This window comes from Eulemur rufifrons, chromosome 27 (genome assembly GCF_041146395.1).
Source record: "Eulemur rufifrons isolate Redbay chromosome 27, OSU_ERuf_1, whole genome shotgun sequence".
NCBI lineage: Eukaryota > Metazoa > Chordata > Mammalia > Primates > Lemuridae > Eulemur > Eulemur rufifrons.
Genome location: NC_091009.1, coordinates 12,649,385 through 12,668,117, shown reverse-complemented (window position 1 = coordinate 12,668,117; position 18,733 = coordinate 12,649,385). Strand labels below are relative to the sequence as shown.

Here is an 18,733-nt window from a genome sequence, read left to right as displayed (position 1 = left end):
TGAATATTTCAACTGCTACCAATTTGTTATTATAAATAGCACTGGAGTAAAAATCTTTGCATACAAAACTTGGTCCAAATTATTACTTCTTTAACATGTTTTTCATCTGTGCACTTTGTAGACACTTTTTTAAACACTTGATAAAGCTTTAAAGATAAGTGAGTAAGAGAAAGAATAGGATATCACACTGAACTCTATACTGAGCCACACCAAAGAAACATCAGCAGCAAAAACGGACTGGGGATTAATTCCTAGCACTATTCAAAGAAAAAAGGAAAGAATGGAGTTAAAAGCTAAAACACTTGTTCATACCTGTTAAATATTCAAGTTCTTGCGACAGTCTCTCATTGGTTCTAATTAAGTCTCTTTTCTCAGCTTCTAATTCTTCCTTTGTTCTTGTAAATTGGCTCTGTCATATAAAGAATAAATTTAAATTAAGAAAATCAAGTTGAACAATATAGGAAATTGAACACAGAATTGTCACGGTAGTTAACATCAGGTGCAGTATAAACGTGATTGGTTTTCTTTCTAATTTATACATCCAAAAGTTTAAAACTACTCAACATTTCTATTCATACTTTGGATTTTTAAAACATTTTTGCTAGGCTCGTAACAATTTTTCCCAAGTCCCTTTGTATCACATGGAAGTGTCCTAATTGCTTAAACAAGCCTTTATAGGACATTTAACATACTTCTAATTTTTTGCCTTCAAAATATAGTCTGAGGAATATCATGGCATTTGTACACCTTAGTTGAAATAACTTCTTAAGAAAGATCCCTAGAAATGAAATTACTTGAAATAATATTTATTTTGTCAAACTGCTTTGCAGTAAGACAGTTTACGTGCTTTTCTTTGAATTATAAGTAGTAATCGCAAGCCACCCATGACAGAAATGGTTATTCAAATACAGTGAGAGAGAGAGAGAGATCAATGCTAACATGGGGGGTGTGTGAAAAATAATTACCTTATTGTTGTTTTATCTGCATTTTTCTGATTACAAGTAGAGAAACATTTCATACTGCCATTGGCCATTTATATAGCTTCCTCTTTGATTTTTTTAAAAAAACTTCCTTTGCCCTTATCTCCCTGGAATGATTTCCTTAAAATTTGAAAGTAGTCATGTATTAGGGACATAAACACTACCATATTTTTACTGAAAAAATACTTCTTGTTTATTGGCATTTTAGTTTATGTAGAGATTTTTATATTTCTACTAGATTGAGTCTATCACTCTTTCCCATTATAAGTTCTTATACTGTTTTTACACTTAGAAATTTTTTTAAATAAATTTTATTGTATATATTGAAGGTTTACGACATGATGTTACAGGATACATATAGAAAGATGGTAACTACAGTGAAGCAAATTAACATATCTATCACCTCACAGTTATTTTTTTGGGAACAAGAGCAGCTAAAATCTACTTAACAAAAATCCCTAATACAATTTTATTAACTACAGTCCTCATGTTGTACATCTCTGGATTTGTTTATTCTATGTACTTGTCACTTTGTATCCTCTGACTCACATTCCCCCATTCCTCCCTGCCAACCACTGTTCTATTCTCTTTGTATATTTGACCTTTTTGTACATTCTACATATAAGTGAGATCATGCAGTATTTCTCTGTGTCTGGCTTATTTCACTTAGTATAATGTTCTCCAGGTCTTGCTATGTTATAGCGCCTAGCAGGATCTCCTTTTTTAAGGCTGAATAATATCCAATTGTTTTATGTATAAACATACACACACATATATGTACACTCCCCCTCATTTTCTTTATCCATTCATCCATCAACAGATACTTAGGCTGTTTTCTTATCTTGGCTATTGTGAAGAATGATGCAAGGAATATGGGAGTGCAAGCATCTTGATGAGGTGTTGATTTCATTTCCTTTGGTTATATATCTAGAAGAGGGATGGCTGGGTCACATGGTAGTTTTAATTTTTTTAGGACCCTCCATACTGTTTTCCATAATAGCTGTACCAGTTTACATTCCCACCAACAGTGTACAAGGGTTTTCTCTTCTCCACACCCTCATCAACATTTATCGATTAATAGCCACCCTAATAGGGTGTGAGGTGTTACCTCATTGTGGCTTTAATTTGCACTTCCCTGATGATTAGTGATGCTGAGCCCCTTTTCATATACCTCTTGACCATTTTTATATCTTGTCTGGAGATATGCCTGTTCAGGTTCTTTGTCCATTTTCCAATAGGGCTGTTTTTCTGCTATTGAGTTCTACATGTTCTTTATATATTTTGGATATTAATTTCTTCTTAAATATGTGATTTGCAAATCTTCTCCCATTCTTAGGTTGACTTTTCATTTTGTTGATTGTCTCATTTGCTGTGCAGAAGGTTTTTAGTTTGATGTAGTCCCATTTATTTACCTTTACAGCTTGAGTTGTTGATGTGATATCTAAAACAATCATTATCAAGGCCAATGTCCAGGACTTCTTCCTGTTATGGTTTCATATCTTACACTCAACTCTTTTTTTCATTTTGGGTTGATTTTTGTGTACGAAGTAAATAAATAAAGGTTCAATTTCATTCCTTTGTGTGTGGAAATATAGTCTCCTGACATGACTTATTGAAGAGACGATCCTTTCCCTGTTCTCTTGGTGCCCTTGTTAAAATTAGTTTACTGTATATGTTTGGAGTTATTTCTGGGCTCTAGTCCATTGGACTGCATTTTTATTTTTATGCCAGTACCATACTGTTTTGATTACTGTAGTTTCATAATATAATTTTAAATCAGGAAGTATGATGCCTCTAACTTTGATTTTCTTTGTCAGTGTTGCTTTGGTTACTCACGGTTTTTGTTGATTCCATAGGAATTTTAGAATTGTTTATTTTTTCTATTTCTGTGAAGAATCCCAATGAAATTTTAATAAGATTGCTTTAGATGGTATGAACATTTTAACAATATTAATTCTTCTGATCCATCAACATGGGATATCTTTCCATTTATTTGCATCTTCAATTTGTTTCATCAATGTTTTACAGTTTTCAGTGTACCAATCTTTCATTTCCTTGGTTAAATTTATTCCTATTTTATTTTTTTATTGCTGTTGTAAACAAGATTATTTTCTTGATTTCTTTTTCAGCGAGGTCATTATTTCTGTATAGAAATGCTACTTATTTTTGAATGCTGAATTTGTATCCTGCAAATGTACTGAATTCATTTATTCTAACAGTTCTTTTTGTGGAATCTTTGGGTTTTCTACACATAGGATCTTGTCATCTGTAACTAGAGAAACAAAATAATTTTATTTCTTCCTTTCCAATTTGGATGCCTTTTATTTCTTTTTCTTGTCTGACTGCTCTTGCTAGTACTTCCAGTACCATATTGAATAGAAGTGGTGAGAGTGGGCTTTCTTGCCTTATACTGGATCTTAGCGGAAAAGCTTTCAGTTTCTTTTTCCAGATTGTTAATAAATTCTATTACTTTTAAGTTGCCTCACAGTTTTTTTTTCTTCAAAATTTTATGTGAATGTTGTTTTCCTAGGCTGTACATTCACAGTTTTTACCAGATTTATAAAGATTTTGTGACAGCTCCCCTCCTAGAAAGGTTAATATCCTCTGTATCGGTTTTTACTTCTGGACTGTTTTCTAATCTCTATGTTGATTCTTACATCAGCATTGCAATATTTTAATAACCATAGCTTTGTGAAAACATTTTAATATGTAACTATGCAAGTACTGTTAAGTTCATAATTCTTTTCCAGAATTATCCTAGCCATAACATTTTTCCCCTCAATCACCTTTAGACCTACATTAACAAGTTTCAATCTATTTCACTTGGAGATAACCAACATATATTAATTATAGAAAACTTTCCCATCCTGAGAAATGCTATATCTCCATCTATAAAGGTGTATTCATGCAGTTTTCAGTAAACAATTTGAGGTTTCTCGATACAGATACTTTACATTTTTGTAGTTATTTCTAGATATATGATGGGGCTTTTTTGGTCCTATTCAGATTCTGGGAGTAGAATATTTTTTCTTTCTTTTAGAGATCTGAAGAAATTATCTTTTAACCCCCAAGTCAAATTAAAATTTTACAAAAGCACTGGCAAGACTCTAAAGTTCTACCTGGTTAAAGAATCAGTGGGTATGACTTGATTTAAAAAATGGTCAGTAGTCCTTATGATCACATTCAATTTTTTATTATCATTGCCCCAAAGAAATGATTACCAATGTGGATTTGCTCAAATCCCCAAGTGCATCACAATACTTGGAATAATGCCTTAACTATAATAAAGCATTCACTAGATAGTTTCTGCTGAGTAAAAGGAATATCCAATCAATAAAACATATAACGATCTAATTAAGGAATTTATGTATACATGTTTTTGTTGGTAGCTTCTCCTAATAGGGTATCTGTTTCATCTTCCCATTGAAAAATAACTGATCAAAACAATCAGAATAGAAAATATCCTCAAGCATCATGTTTACAATTAGCTTTATTTATAGGAGTAACTTTTACCTGAATGGCAATATTGCGATCTTGAGCAATTTCAAGTTCTTTGTTTTTCTCAGTTAGTGTCTTCAGCTGACTGTCTGGATAAAATGAATTTTTTGAACATACACATGTTAGCTTAAAACTTGCAATGAGTGTTTTTATCCAACTGTCACCCTTACACATTTTAAGAACGAGGGAAACTGAAGCCTGGAAAGACTGAATTGTACATCACATTCCAAAGTTATGAAGACATTGCAAATTTACTGTATTCTAGACCAAAATTTCAAATATGCTATCCTGTCTCCAAAATCAAGTATAAGAATTCTAGCCAACATTTATAGGAAAAAGTATGTGCAAACTCCTTATTTTTCAACGATATCTTCTAAATCAACATATATCATAAAAAAGAGTGGATTGTATTTAGAAATAAGAAAAGTGAATTAAAAACACAGGATTAAGAGAGAAAATAACATTTAAACTACATAAAATATACATGTAACAAATCACAGTAACGGATATTTGCAATTCCACTTGTTTATCACTCTAAACAGCCTTTAACATGGAGGAAAAAAGTATGCTTGATATTCAATTATCAATCCCTCAATCTCCAATCAAAATGGGTTATCTTGCTTTATACATAGTTTCTCTTCTAAACACACAGGGATAACTAGAAAGAACATATGTTTTGAGACTTTATTCCACTAAAATGCATGTATCTTATGTGCTGGCAATTTAATGAGCAAATACATTATAACCAATTTCAATCTTCTATTAAAGAGGATCATTAAAAGAAAAAAAATCCCTGATAATGAGTCTAGATCTTCTATTTTGTTTTAATGTGATTTACTGCTTTCCAGATTTACAGATCTACAATAATATATTTAAAAAAACAAACATTAATTGTATACCCCAGGAAGGTATTTCATGTTTGTCTAGGGTTACCCTTATCTTTTCCCTCTCCCAGATCTTATGAAAGTAGTTGTATCACAGCCATTTTTCTGAAATTCCTCAGCACCACTGCTGAACAGATCTTTTTATTATGACAAGGGAAAACTATGTAAATAATGAACCAGATCTAACTATTTATGCTCCATCACACATGTATACATACCATCATTCAAATACGTTGTGTTTTAAAAATAGCGGTACTAAAAGTAGCTGAAAAAAGTTATAAACCAAACAGCTGATAGGCATGGACCCAGTAAGAGAGAAAGTTGAAACTTTTAATCATTCCTTTGATTGTGAGCTTCCTGTGTTCCTTCTCCATCAATCAAATTAAAATCGAGCTATATTTAATATCAATGAATTATGCCCTTAGTCTATAAGATCTTTACTGATGTTAGCTTTCTTTAATCACAAGCAAAGCACAAGATGCATCATTCTCCTAAGAAATGTCAGGACCTTTAACTAAGATCTTGTGTAGCATCCAAGATTTAACGATATAGAAAATCTAAGATGGAAATTAGTTATCCACCTTTCTCAGGAATTAGGACTTAAAGAGGAAATATCCTGAGATTCATAGATACTTATAAAATTTAAAACAGAATAAAGAGAATTAACATATAAATGAAATCAACAAGGCTTTAATTCTTTACCATAAAAATACTTAAATCACTCTCTTTAAATTACTTCTTCAGTAGCATAATGTTTTAGTCTCTTCAAAAGGCTTTCAAAAATATCATTTGATATGCAAAGCTGTGTAAGTAGATGGACATGTGGGTCTAACCATTTTATAAACAATCAGATATGTTATGATTTACACATGGCAAAACTTCTTTTAATAGCAAGTCAGAATTAGAACCCATGCCTCCTGACCATTAAGCCATGTGTTCTTATAAAGTCTACCATGGAGTGAAAAATTCAAAATATTACCATAAACAAAAACAATGATGCTTAATCAGTATTTTCACATATAGTAATTAAATGCTGCCAAAGCATACAAAGGATTGTCTGAGAAATCTCAATACTCTAAGAATACTTATAAAGAAGTGATTAAATACTTACTGAGCTTCTCTAGCTCAAGTCGTAAGCTTTGGCATTCTCGGGTTTCATTTACAAGTCTCTCCTGACTGTGGGACAGTCTCTTCTCTATCTCAAAGTACTGTTGTTCTACAAAAGCAAAAAAATGATAATAATACAAATAAACTAAAACACACATGTATACACATTGTCAATACTTCTGTTTATTTCTAATAACTTTGATTTTAAAATTTAAGGTATAGTATTGGAATTGCACTCCCAATAAGAAGAATGTAAAGAAAGATAATTAGTTTGAGCACTGAGAAAGACTTATCTTCTAAATGAACACTTCCAAATGACTAACATGACAAAAGAAAATAGGTCTAAAAGAGATTTTACAAATGAATTTTTTCAAGGTAGGGAACATGTCTTATTTATCTTAGTACTTACCTTAGACATCAGTAGATGGCTCAACATTAAGCAGACTAAAAATAAGTATTTATTAAATGGAGAAAAAAACTGTTTAGATTAAAAACTGCTTTGCTTTAAAAGGCTTGTTTTAAAGTAGCCAAAATAATATCTGAAAGCATAAAATTACTAAATTTATGTAGAAGTGCGTAAACTTCCCAAGAGTAGGGATTAAGTCTGTCTTGTTCAGCACAGTATCAGGCACACAGAAGACACTCAATATTTATTATGTAAATTAATGAGTAGAATGCAGTGTTCTATATTTAGCTGTGGAATTCACAGAACTACTTTTCATGATCGATTCTGCTTGACAATTACACTTTTTTGAAGTGACAATTTATTTTTTCCAAGGCAACTTAGCAAAAAACAGTTATCAATTCCCCCAAACAAATGGTAAGCCAAAACACAAGAGGAAGTTTGTCTTTTGCTAATAGTAATTACTACAGTCTTAATCTTTTTCCAAGGATGTTCAAGCCACTAGTATTAGTAACTTTCTTATTTGAAGGCCTACTTTAGCTAATTTATAAGCAGATCTTAATATATTTGCTATCAAATTCCAAGTTTTAGAGAAAAATCGATATATTAAACCTATTTACTGCACATTCACTGTGTTTCCAGGGCTGTCTTACGTACTTGTTCATTTGTGTCAATATCTAGTTCATTACGGGATCACAGGCCGACAAACTATGAACAAGTGCACAAAGTGGTTCAATTAGGCAAAGGCCTATGAATGCAGGTGACAAGCAAACAGGGTGGAAATCACTATCATTTAAAGTGCAACTACGCATGCACCTAAGGTACTCTAGGCTTAGAGAGCAAGGTGGGTCGCAGACTTTAGCATGTCCGGTGTAAAAAGACCCAAAGTTAAGCGTCCCTATATGAGATCACCCTAATTACAAAGAAAACTGAATCAAACGTGGATTCTAACTTTTTGTAAAAGGGCTTCTTCTTACCAAACTGCGGGGAGCGGAAAAGAGAAGGCCTAGGGTGCCAGAGGAGTCCAGGAAGTGGTGCTACACAGAGTGAGAGCTTGCAAACGGAGAAGCCTCTGCAGACACAGCTACGGAGTGAAGCCCAAAACCAAGGGCGGGAAGACCGTCTCACTTACCGCTCTCCACCTTAAATTTCTCGTGCCGCCCCTTCAGGCCATCGATCTCGGATTGCTGATCAGCAAGGAACTTTTCAAGTTTGTTCTGGACGGACTTGGGCAGCTTATTGAGCTCGGTGCGCTCCAGGACTTGCTGCAACACCGCCGCCATGTCGGTCGGGCCGGGGCCCACGGTGGCAGTGGCCGACGGGGTGGAAGCCGTGAAGACAGGCGAAGACCAGGAGGACCCAGAAGCCTGGGCCGCCGCCTCGGCCGCCTCGCTGGGTGGCTCGCGCGCGCCTGCCCGCCGGAGACTCCCGCGGCGGTACCCTGGGAAAGCGAGTCCTGCCTCAGCGGCAGCGCTGCCGCCACCACCGCCCGCGCCCAGGCCGCGCGCGCAGCTGCCGGAGCTGTGCAACCTGGGAATCCGAGTTCAGAGCCTGCCTCTGCCTCCGTTGTGCACCCCTATTTCCGGCTCCCAGCTCCACCCACTTCGGGCCTCGCAGGGTTCTGGGAGACGTAGTGTTTTTCTCTCGCCCTTCCGTAAACCCAAGCCACACCGCCCACTGCGCTTCCTCCCTTCTCCCCGCCCCCTGGCTCTCCTCGCTCAGCCGCGCGACTACTGTCCGCGCGGTGGCGCCACATACCTACTCGTCAACCCACGTCCCATCTTGAGGAGCAGGGCGTCCTTACCGTCGAAGCCCCGGGATGCCATGGGTCGTCCTCGTTGGCGGCTTCTGGACACTGAGCCGCTAGAGGGCATCGGTCCCGGCAGGGCTGGACGGCAGGCCCTGGGCTACCGCCACGCTCTCAATGGCGCCCGGAAGGGGGCGGGGTGGCGACCGCAGTCGCTTTGGCTGTGGCTCTGCAGAGAAGGGAGGGTGGGCAGGTTGCGTCATCAGTCTGCGCCACCCGACTCCTGAGACCCTGTGTTGGAGTGGGAAGTGAGGTGTGGGAAGTCGGTCGCTTTTTGATGAAGTCATTGGCTGTGGCATTGGGACAGGAGGGCAATCTAGCTGCTGGAGGCTGGTACTTGCACCGTAACCCTCCGGCTCCAGAGGACACTTTGACGGATTTTTCTGCCACGAGTGCACATCCCGAAAGCAGGTGAGACAACCTAAGGATGTGATACGTGTGTGTGTGCACTCTGTGACACAGAACTCCCTTTTCAAGGGAGAAAGAAAGGGACAGAGTGTAGGAAACACATGGACTGTCACTCTGGTACACACCTTTGACGAATTTACCTTATGTGAAACGGCCTTTTGGGCGTGGGGGAGGGAGGATACTGAGTGATTTAACAGGAATTTAAGTAGCCCGGTTAATTTTTCAGGAAGAGGGTTAAGAGAAACCAGGAGTTTGCGTGTAGCCTGTGTTTTAATGTTTCATTGCAGAAAGTGTTATCTAACATCATGTTGATGTTTTTAGACTTGAAAACAGTTGTAACTAAAGTTTTTAAACACATTCTTTTAAAGCCACTTCCCACCATGCCACCATAACAGAACTACTTGTTTCCAGATCATAATTCTGGAATTTCTAAGCTCAATTTGTCATTGCTTCATGTTTGGTTACTTTTCTGAAAGAATTTATTGTAAATAAAGCATTCCTAATGTCGTCCTTTCTGCAGTTCCCCACAGTCGTGGGCCTTCTGTGAATTGGTGATTTAGTTCTCACGTGAAATTTATTCTTTTTTTCTCTAGTTCATACTTTTGAATCTTGTTCTGAAGCCATCTAAGAAATATAAGCAGAAGCATCTTATGATATTTTGTGATAACGAAAGTAAATCAGTAAGGCGCTTAAGGCTGATTTTTTTCCCTCAAAAATATTTTATAAATAAGCACTTTAAGGTTGCTGGAATGTGAAGTACTGTGCTATGTCCTAGGCCCACAGTGTTATCATACTGTTGATCTATCATGTGGGAAGTGCAGATATTCTGTGCTTAGAGTCACAGAATCCTAAATTAGATAGGTTTTCAGATCTGTGAGGATCCAAATTCTTTAGTTAGTAGATTAGGAAACCAGAGTCCAGGGGGGTTGAGTTGTCTTAGGTCACAGTGGCTAGACCACAAAAACTGTAGCTGATGCACAACATTTTGGGAAAATTATAACTGTGTAGGGCAAGATATAGTTGTCCCTTGGTGTCAGTGGGGGGTTGGTTCCAGGATCTCCCATGGATACCAAAATCTGTGGATGCTCAAGTCCCTTATATAAAATGGTGTAGTATTTCCATATAATCTACACTCATGTTCCTGTATTCTTTAAATCATCTCTACGTATACCTGATAGAATGTAAATACTATGTAAATAGTTGTTATACTGCATTATTTAGGGAATAATGACATGAAAAAAAGTCTATACATGTTCAGTACAGATGCAACCATCATTTTTTTTCTGAAAAGTTTGAGTCCAGGGTTGGTTGAATCCACAGATACAGAGAGCTGACTGTATACATTTTTAGTAGTGCCTTTTATACAATATGGTTGACTACATTTAAAAATTTTGAAAAAGCTCTAAAGAAAAATTTACCTGACATTCATCCAGGTTTCATAATCATATAGATTTTCATCTCCCTATTGCATTCAATTTCTTACTTATTAATATGGCTGGTAGATGATACTGGGAGAAATAAGGTTAGAAGGTGAAATATAACTTTGGAGTTTCTTGTTATTTCTTGCAAGAATTAAGAATTATTAGGGCAGAAGGAAAAGGAATAGAATAACATGATAAAGTAAATACATAGAAATGCATATCTTAACGCTACGGTCCCCATCCCTGGGCGGAGGACTGAAACGGTCCCTGGCACGTTAGGAATGGGCCACACAGCAGGAGGTGAGCAGTGGGCTAGCTAGTGAAGCTTCATCTGTATTTACAGCCAAAGTTTCATCTGTATTTAACAGCTGCTTCCCATCACTTGCATCACTTAGCTCTGCCTCCTCTCAGATCAGCGGCAGCATTAGATTCTCATAGGAATCCGAACCCTACTGTAAACTGTGCATACGAGGGGCCCAGGTTGCGTGCTAATGCCTGATGATCTGAGGTGGAGCTGAGGCGGTGGTGCTACTGTTTGGGGAGCAGCCGCAAATGCAGAGTATCATTAGCAGAAAGGTTAGACTGCGCAGAGACCATAATAAATCAATTGCTTGCAGACTCATATCAAAACCCTATCAGAGAGTGGCAAGTGACAATGTAATAATAATAGAAATGAAGTGCACAATCAATGTAATGCACTTGAATCATTCTGAAACTATCTCCCCTGCCCCCGTCCATGGAAAAATTGTCTTTTCCTGGTGCCAGAAAGGTTGGGGAGTACTACCTTAAGGCATTACTAAAAGTTGACAGTTCTTAACTAGAGGCATCAATGATTTGCACAGGGAGTTCTAGACTTAGTCTTTAAAAAATGGTATTCAAACTTGATTCACTTTTCACTGTTGTCAAAAAAGAGACAGGAAGAAATTAATGCATTCTGAGACAAAACTGAACAGGCTTTTTGAAACAGTAACAAAACAGCATCCAATAGGTCATTTCAAACTTGAACACGTTTTCTGAGCTTTAATTTTAGAGTAATGCAAAACCACCTTGTGACTGGAGTTTACTTTACTGGTGTCAGATATGCCATACCAGCATATCTGTGGCCTTAACTCTGTGGTATTGAATAAGATTCAAATTTTTTACAGATCCAAAATGACTATTAATAAATATCTCTAAGTTGCAGTATTCAAAATGGTGGAACTATGTTCCCACAGTCTGTTTATATCTATTTTATAGGCTCTTTGAATATCATCTCTGTACATTTTCATCTGCATTAAATGTGAGCTCTTTGATCATTCATTATTGACTAACTCTTTTATTCAGTATTTTTGGTTTTAGGCTACAGAAACTCAAATCAGAAGAGCACAAGCCAGTCGGGGGAATGAATATACTGGTTTCCATCCACAAACTGGAGACAGAGCAGAATAGAAACTGTCCTTAGTAATGATTTAATTGAGGGACTGGTCATGATTCCTCAGTATGAATGTAGTATTAAAGAACATGGATTTTAGAGCCAGACTGTCTAAGTTTAAATCTCATCTTTGCCACTTAACCAGCTTTGTCACTTGGGCAAGTTATTTAATTAATCTTTCTCATTTCATTTTCTTCATCTATAAAATGAAAATTACAGTAATAGTACCTCCCTTATGGTGATTTTGTGACTATTAAATGTTACATGTAAAGTACTTAGAATAATGTTTTGTACAAAATAGAAGCTATAGAAATGTTGTTATTGCATTGTTATTTATCTGTTGACATAACTCTCACTGTATTATGTGTTATTCAAGGGAAAGAGCAGGTGTTACTCATCTTTGTGTTATCCCACCTGGCACAATTTCTAGCAAATAGTAGTTCTTCAGCATATGCTTATTGAGTCAATGAATTTGATTCTTCTCCCTCTCAATGGGCTATTCAGAAATCCATCTTTTCTATTTTAGAAACGAGAACACTGAAGCTTAGCAATAGATTATCAAAGAAAATGCAACTAAGGAGAAGATCTAAAATAAGAAATCAGGTGTGTTGACAACTTCAAGTTTAGTGTCCTTTCCCTTATACCAGATATGAGAAATAGGTTTGATCTCTTTTGTCAACTGTGGTTGATTGGTAGTTGTTTCCTGAAGCACTGTGTTGAAAAGAATTCTATATTTGAACTTTGCAAGAAAGAATACTGTATTTAATAAGCAATCACTGCAAGGCATGGGGTAGTATCAGGATAGTACCACTTCTCTCACTATCCTACCCCCCATGATAAAAACATTGTAAATTATATTTAACCTAAAAATGCTATATCTTTTTTTCTTATAATTCAGGAGATTGAATTAGTTATCAATAATGGGAAGAACCTACATTGTGGAAGAGACTGTTGGCCAGTATCTTTCAAACATCAATCTCCAAGGAAAGGCTTTTGTCTCTGGCCTTTTAATAGGACAGGTATGTATCTTTTATTCTGAATTTATCGATATACAAATGACCTGTTTATTTACAGTTAAAGGATGCAATTGAACAGTAAACTCAAGGTTGGGAGATACAAGGATGGGATGTAGAAGAAGTAAATTTAAAGTGGATTGTTGAGGCAATATGTGGAGCAAAGGACAAACCTAGCCCAGGTTTGCTCAAGTCAGAACACATTCCGTTTGACCATGTAGAAGTAATTTATAATGTAGAAACTCTTGAATTAGAATTTTTATTGACCAGATAATTTACATTTTGTTGTCTTTCCAAAGCATTTTGTACTCTCTTCTAATCTTTATTAATTCCTGGCTATCTAATTCTTTATGAAAGAAGCTTTTGATAATTTTATTCCCATTCTAATTTGTCTTATCTTATTTCAGACTTGTGACAAGAGTGGTCATATTTTTGTTAAATGCTGTAGTACCCATTATTATTGAAATTTTTTTTAAGTTCATTAGGAGGAGAGAAAGGGATTAGGGGAAATTTGGAAATTAGACAAATTCTATTTTCCTCATAGAGTTAAGTCTTTAAAATACATAAAATGGAACAGAGATTTGGACACTTAGAAAAAAGCATAAGCAGCTTTATGTACTGATTGATTATAATTGAAAGAAGAATGTGTCAATCGGCAGTATAAAACAAAAAAGAAAAAAAGGAGAGTCCCAAATCCCCTTTGTTATTTGGTGGACACTTATGTGCAAGCTTCCCACTATCATCATTTCAATTAAAGTAAGGTACACAAGGTCATTTGTTGCTATATTGTACTGAGATTTTATATTCACTAAACATCCAATCTGTTCAAATTATAGCTAGAAAATTGACTAAGTGTATACCTTTTAGTTAATGCAGTTCATTCACTCATACAGTAAACCATTTTTAAGGACCACTGTATGATTCACATTTGGGATGTCCAAATAAATAAGAAGCTGATATTAAATATATTAAAAGATAACATGTAAGAGCAATGTGAGGCTGTCCTTGGAAATTAGTTTCCCTGCAGAGGCTGTTAATATTATGAATATTAACAGTTTAACCTGCTACAAATATTACTCAGTTTTGGCATGTTATAAGGGCTAAGACATCTGATTCCTCAATCAGATATCACTCTAATAAGCTTCTATAATTTGTTTTTGAAGTGTTCTTCACAAAAGGATTATGTGATTCTTGCCACTAGAACGCCACCCAAAGAGGAACTAAATGAGAACCTCAAACATCCCAAAGCTAAGTTGGATAACTTGGATGAAGAATGGGCCACAGAACATGCTAACCAGGTTATCTTATTTGTCTCTTCATATAGTTAAGTTTGTGTTTATTTGACTAACCAAAAAAAAAAAGCACTTGCTCAGGTTACTTGACTAGGGTTTAGGAGTACTCATTCTTAAGTTTTCAAAACTTGTAGAGTATATCAAAAGTAGAAGTATTTTCTACTCTGTTTCATCCATGAGTATATTTTCTATTTGTTGATATACCTGTGTCTAATTTTAAAAATGCATTTTCTTACTTGAAGTTAAGTCATCCAAGATTACATAGCAATTAAGTGGTAGAACTGGTATTTTAACCCAGACAGCGTAACTTCAAATCCTTTGCTCTTAAATGCTATGCTTTTCCATTGTTAACATTTGTTCATTGTGTTAGTTTATGAAATTTTTTAACCTATCTCTTGTTATTGGTCATTTAGCTTGTTTCTAGTTTTTCTTTTTTTTACTTTAAAATAATACTAATTAGTATTATTATTGTTGATGGTCAGATTGTTTAAAGGATTAATGCTAGGCACTGAGGGAATAAAAAGATGATTAAATTTATTTTAAATGCCCTTAGAGAATTTATATTTTAACCAAAGAGAAAGACATTATTAATAATACCAACTATAAAAAATGAAAAAGTAGAAAAGTACTATAGGAATGTAGAGGGGAGTGATTAAATAACTGCCAATGGTTAGATTCAAACTAGCTACAAAGAAGGCTCTGAACTTGAAGAATGAGTAGGACTTTGCCACAGAAGTAGTCAAGGAACATGTAGTATCCAAGGACAGTATGGATAAATGACACAAAGTTAAAGATGTTAGGAGGATAGCAAGCAATTGTGTATAGTTGAAACACAGGGTATGTAGAAGAATGTAATTAGAGGTAAGACTAGAAGAAGCTGGTTTATGGATGGTTTTTGAATGCAATCCTAGCTCCATGGTAGACTTTCAGAGCTCCTTATTTTGAGAAGGGGTTAGGGTGAATGATTTGCCAATAATTTAGAATATAACTTTGTTATCTTGGTACAGTGTAAATGGAGGGTAGGCAGATTGGAGACAGAACAAAAAAACATATAGTTACAGCAATGGTCTAAAAGAGGATGATGTGAACCTAACCTAGACTCTGAACTTTGTGAGGTCAAGAGTCACATCTGTTTTGTTTATAGCTATCTCCTGAGTGCCCAGCACAGTATTTCCATGGTTTATAATGGGAACTCCAAAATACTGGCTAAATGAATGCATCAATAAAGCTAATACATTGAGCTAGAACTTCATTGCCAAGAGTGAGCTATATAATGAAGAAGATTTAGTGATCAAGTAGATTGGGAGTAAAGAGACACAGGGAAAGAGTATCTAAAGATGAATGAGATTTTTGGCCTGGGTGTCTAGGAGGATAGAGTTGCCATTATATAAGGAGGAAGCAAATTTAGAGTGGGTGAGATGGCATGATGAATAAATTAATCCACTTAAAAGTATTTATTGAATGAATTATATCATCTAATAAAGAATGTTACAGTAAGATAAAAATACAATTATTTCTTTCTCCAATCAACTTTAAATCTTTTAAATCCACAAACGTATTTATGTGTGTATACACACAGACATGTATTTGTGTTTATGGTGGGGGCAGTATATAGTTATAAAAAAAATTCAAGAAACATTTAACATTATTGTCTTTGTGTTGCTATAAGGGAATACCTGAGACTGGGTAGCTTATAAAGAACAGAAGGTTAATTTGGCGTTTGATTCTGCTGGCTAGAAGATTGGGCATCTGGTCAAAGCCTCAGGCTGCTTCCACCATGGCAGCATGTGCAGAGATCAGATGGTGAGAGAAGCAAGAGCCAGGGAAGAGGCTGCCAGGCTCTTTTTTACCAACCAACTTTCATACAGGGACGAATAACAGCGAGAACTCACTTATCCCCCTCCCTGAGGGAGGGCATTAATGTATTCATGAGGGATCTGTCCGCATGACCCAAACACCTATCATGCTGTGTTTGATCCAACATTGGGGATCAAATTTCAACATGAGGTTTAAGGAGACAAACATCCAAACTATAGTAACTGTCTTCTAAAGTAAATATTAAATATTTTAAAGTTAAATTCCCAGTGGCTTGTAAATAACTTCCTATTTTAATTTTGCTTTTGGTCTCCTATAAAATGTTATGTTGTATATACATACACACACACAGGAAGAATAAATGAATTTATATAGTAACTTAGATTCATCTTTTTCCATCTAGAAGGAAATGATTTTATGTGTTGGTGGTTTTGAAAAGATATGCAGGTTGCCTGTACTAAATGTGAAAATCTTGTCAAATTTATGTTACTATACTAAATAGAATTTATAAAATCAGAGGGAACCACAAGCAGACATAATGCTAATAAAATACATTAGAGATTAGACTCTGGTGTCTAATTTTCTAAGACTAAACTTTGTGATTGTTTGCTTATACATTAAGTAAACAAAAGCTGACCAAAGAACTCTGCTCTCTGAATATAGACCGCAGAAAAAAAGCCATCTATAAAAATACAAGGTTGTGTATAAGGTCCATGGGAAAACTACACCGAAGTCCTATGGGAGCTAAGAGATCAAAGGATCAGGGAAGGCAGCTTCCTCCAGCTGACTTTGAAGTATCCAATAGAGGTCAGATGTGTAAAAATGTAAGAGAAAGTCAGTTCAGGCCAAGGAAACAGCCTGAGTAAACGCATAGAGTTGGAAAGCCTAGGGATGTATGTGGATAACAATCAGTAGCTTTTGGCTGATACTTTAATTATTTCAGAGAAAGTAGTGTCAAATGAGGCTCTGAATGTCACATTGACCAAATTCTGGAAAGTCTGATATACCAGTCTAAGGTAAGACTTGTATTTTATTTAGCTGGTAGTGGGAACCCATTGAAAAAATTTTAGAAGGTGTTTTAGTCTTTGTTCTTAGGAGAAAGGAGTTTATTTATTGATGTAGCTAAAAGATGTTGTTATCAGATGGTTTTATTTGTAAAATAGTTTTAAGTTAAAAATCTGAGGACACTCTAAGAAGATATTTAGTTTCTCAAGCAGAAAAGAATGCATATAATGCCAAATGCTTTTATTAGCTAATACATTATTTCTATTTTTAGGTATCCAGAATGCTACCAGGGGGACTTTTGGTTCTTGGAGTATTTATTATTACTACTCTAGAACTGGCAAATGATTTTCAAAATGCCCTGCGCAGAGTAAGTCTGATATATTTAATAAGATCAGAGTTACATGTTATTTTCATTGACTATGAGTATATGCAATAATAATCTTAGGCATATTTAGGTTTGTGTTCCATATCCCTTATGCTGGAATTATTTTCCACCCAATTGCTTAGATATCGTGAGTGGAATAAATGCAAATATTTATATTTCCAATCAGAGCTGTCTTTATTTTAAAGATAACTTCTAACTATTATTAAACAAGTTACAATGCTTTAACAGTTTTTCTTGTGCAATAGCAGTATTCTGCTAGATCTTACATATAGTAACAAGTGATTGCTAGTATGTAAAATTAATAGGTGCTGAGACTCTTCACCTTCTGTTCCATTCTCTTAAGATTTTGAGAGTAAAACATAACGAAACAACAATCAAATATTTCTTTTGTATTCCTGGACAGAGGAATCTATTCTGAATCCACTGTATCTTTTGCTTTATCGCTGTATCAGAGAATTGGCTAACATAGTCTAAAAATAAATATGAAGGTCCACAATGTGTTTTCCCTTAAACTCAAACCTAAGGCAAACTCTGTGCAGCCAGTTTTCATGTCTTTTAGAACTCAAGATCCAAATGAACTTTCGAAAGGGTATTTCATACCCCAAGAAAAGGGGGTCTCATAATCTTGAGAAGTGTAAAACCTCACAGAATCCCCCCATTTTTAAGATAAAAATGTGCAGGTAAGAACTCCAGATTCTATAGTTTCTTTTGGTTTTGTAACTTCTGTCAGATGTCCCACCCTAAGCATTTGATATTTGCACCTACGGGAGTAAGAGAAGAAAATGGAGATATTCTCCTCCCTGGCAAGTTATTCAATCTTCTGCCAATTTTTTCATTTTAAATAAATTTACCTCTTTCACAGTTGTTTATCCTCTTTGGCACTTTGCAATTTAATATAAATCTGTATATATTTAATATGAATAGCGTTGGTTGTGCATCCTTTTGTGATTGGAGCTGAACTGAACAGGGTGAATGTGGGCTTAGTGCTAGAGAGATACAGACTCTTCATCCTTTTGCTTTTGTATCATTTGTTCCTAAGAATCACGTAAAACTTTAAAAATGCTGTATCTCTGAAATTGTTCCATTTCAATGATCTAACTTTGTTTCTATTGGCCAGCATTGAGAGATACTGTGAGAAATAACCTTATAAAATTTGTCAACGTCACCTGTGAGATTTATTTTTAAGAACATCGTTTATTATATTACATAATATTGTGTGTCTGGAAGAAATTTTTTTTCATACACTCATCAAGAAAGTTGTGCTTCTTCTGATCAATTATTTGTTTTCAGCTCACGGATCATTT

At 35.5% G+C, this 18,733-nt stretch overlaps 2 protein-coding genes across 3 annotated transcripts in view; one reads left to right on the top strand and one right to left on the bottom strand.

Moving 5' to 3' along the window:
- Window positions 1-8,346, bottom strand: part of TPR (translocated promoter region, nuclear basket protein) — a 60,446-nt gene extending 52,100 nt beyond the window's left edge. Inside the window, exons 1-4 of one of the 2 annotated variants that reach the window (XM_069459555.1) lie at window positions 8,005-8,346; window positions 6,474-6,578; window positions 4,494-4,567; window positions 313-409 (exon numbers count right to left, since the gene is read on the bottom strand). In XM_069459555.1, coding sequence (XP_069315656.1) covers window positions 313-409; window positions 4,494-4,567; window positions 6,474-6,578; window positions 8,005-8,155 — 427 coding nt within the window. In that variant the 5' untranslated portion in view covers window positions 8,156-8,346. The remainder of the gene's footprint in view (window positions 1-312; window positions 410-4,493; window positions 4,568-6,473; window positions 6,579-8,004) is intronic. The other variant, XM_069459554.1, reaches the window with a different exon arrangement.
- A 648-nt stretch (window positions 8,347-8,994) lies between these two features.
- The window catches only part of ODR4 (odr-4 GPCR localization factor homolog), a 35,821-nt gene continuing 26,082 nt past the window's right edge, over window positions 8,995-18,733 (top strand). Inside the window, exons 1-4 of the mRNA XM_069459246.1 lie at window positions 8,995-9,090; window positions 12,818-12,938; window positions 14,096-14,230; window positions 17,316-17,411. Coding sequence (XP_069315347.1) covers window positions 12,840-12,938; window positions 14,096-14,230; window positions 17,316-17,411 — 330 coding nt within the window. The 5' untranslated portion in view covers window positions 8,995-9,090; window positions 12,818-12,839. The remainder of the gene's footprint in view (window positions 9,091-12,817; window positions 12,939-14,095; window positions 14,231-17,315; window positions 17,412-18,733) is intronic.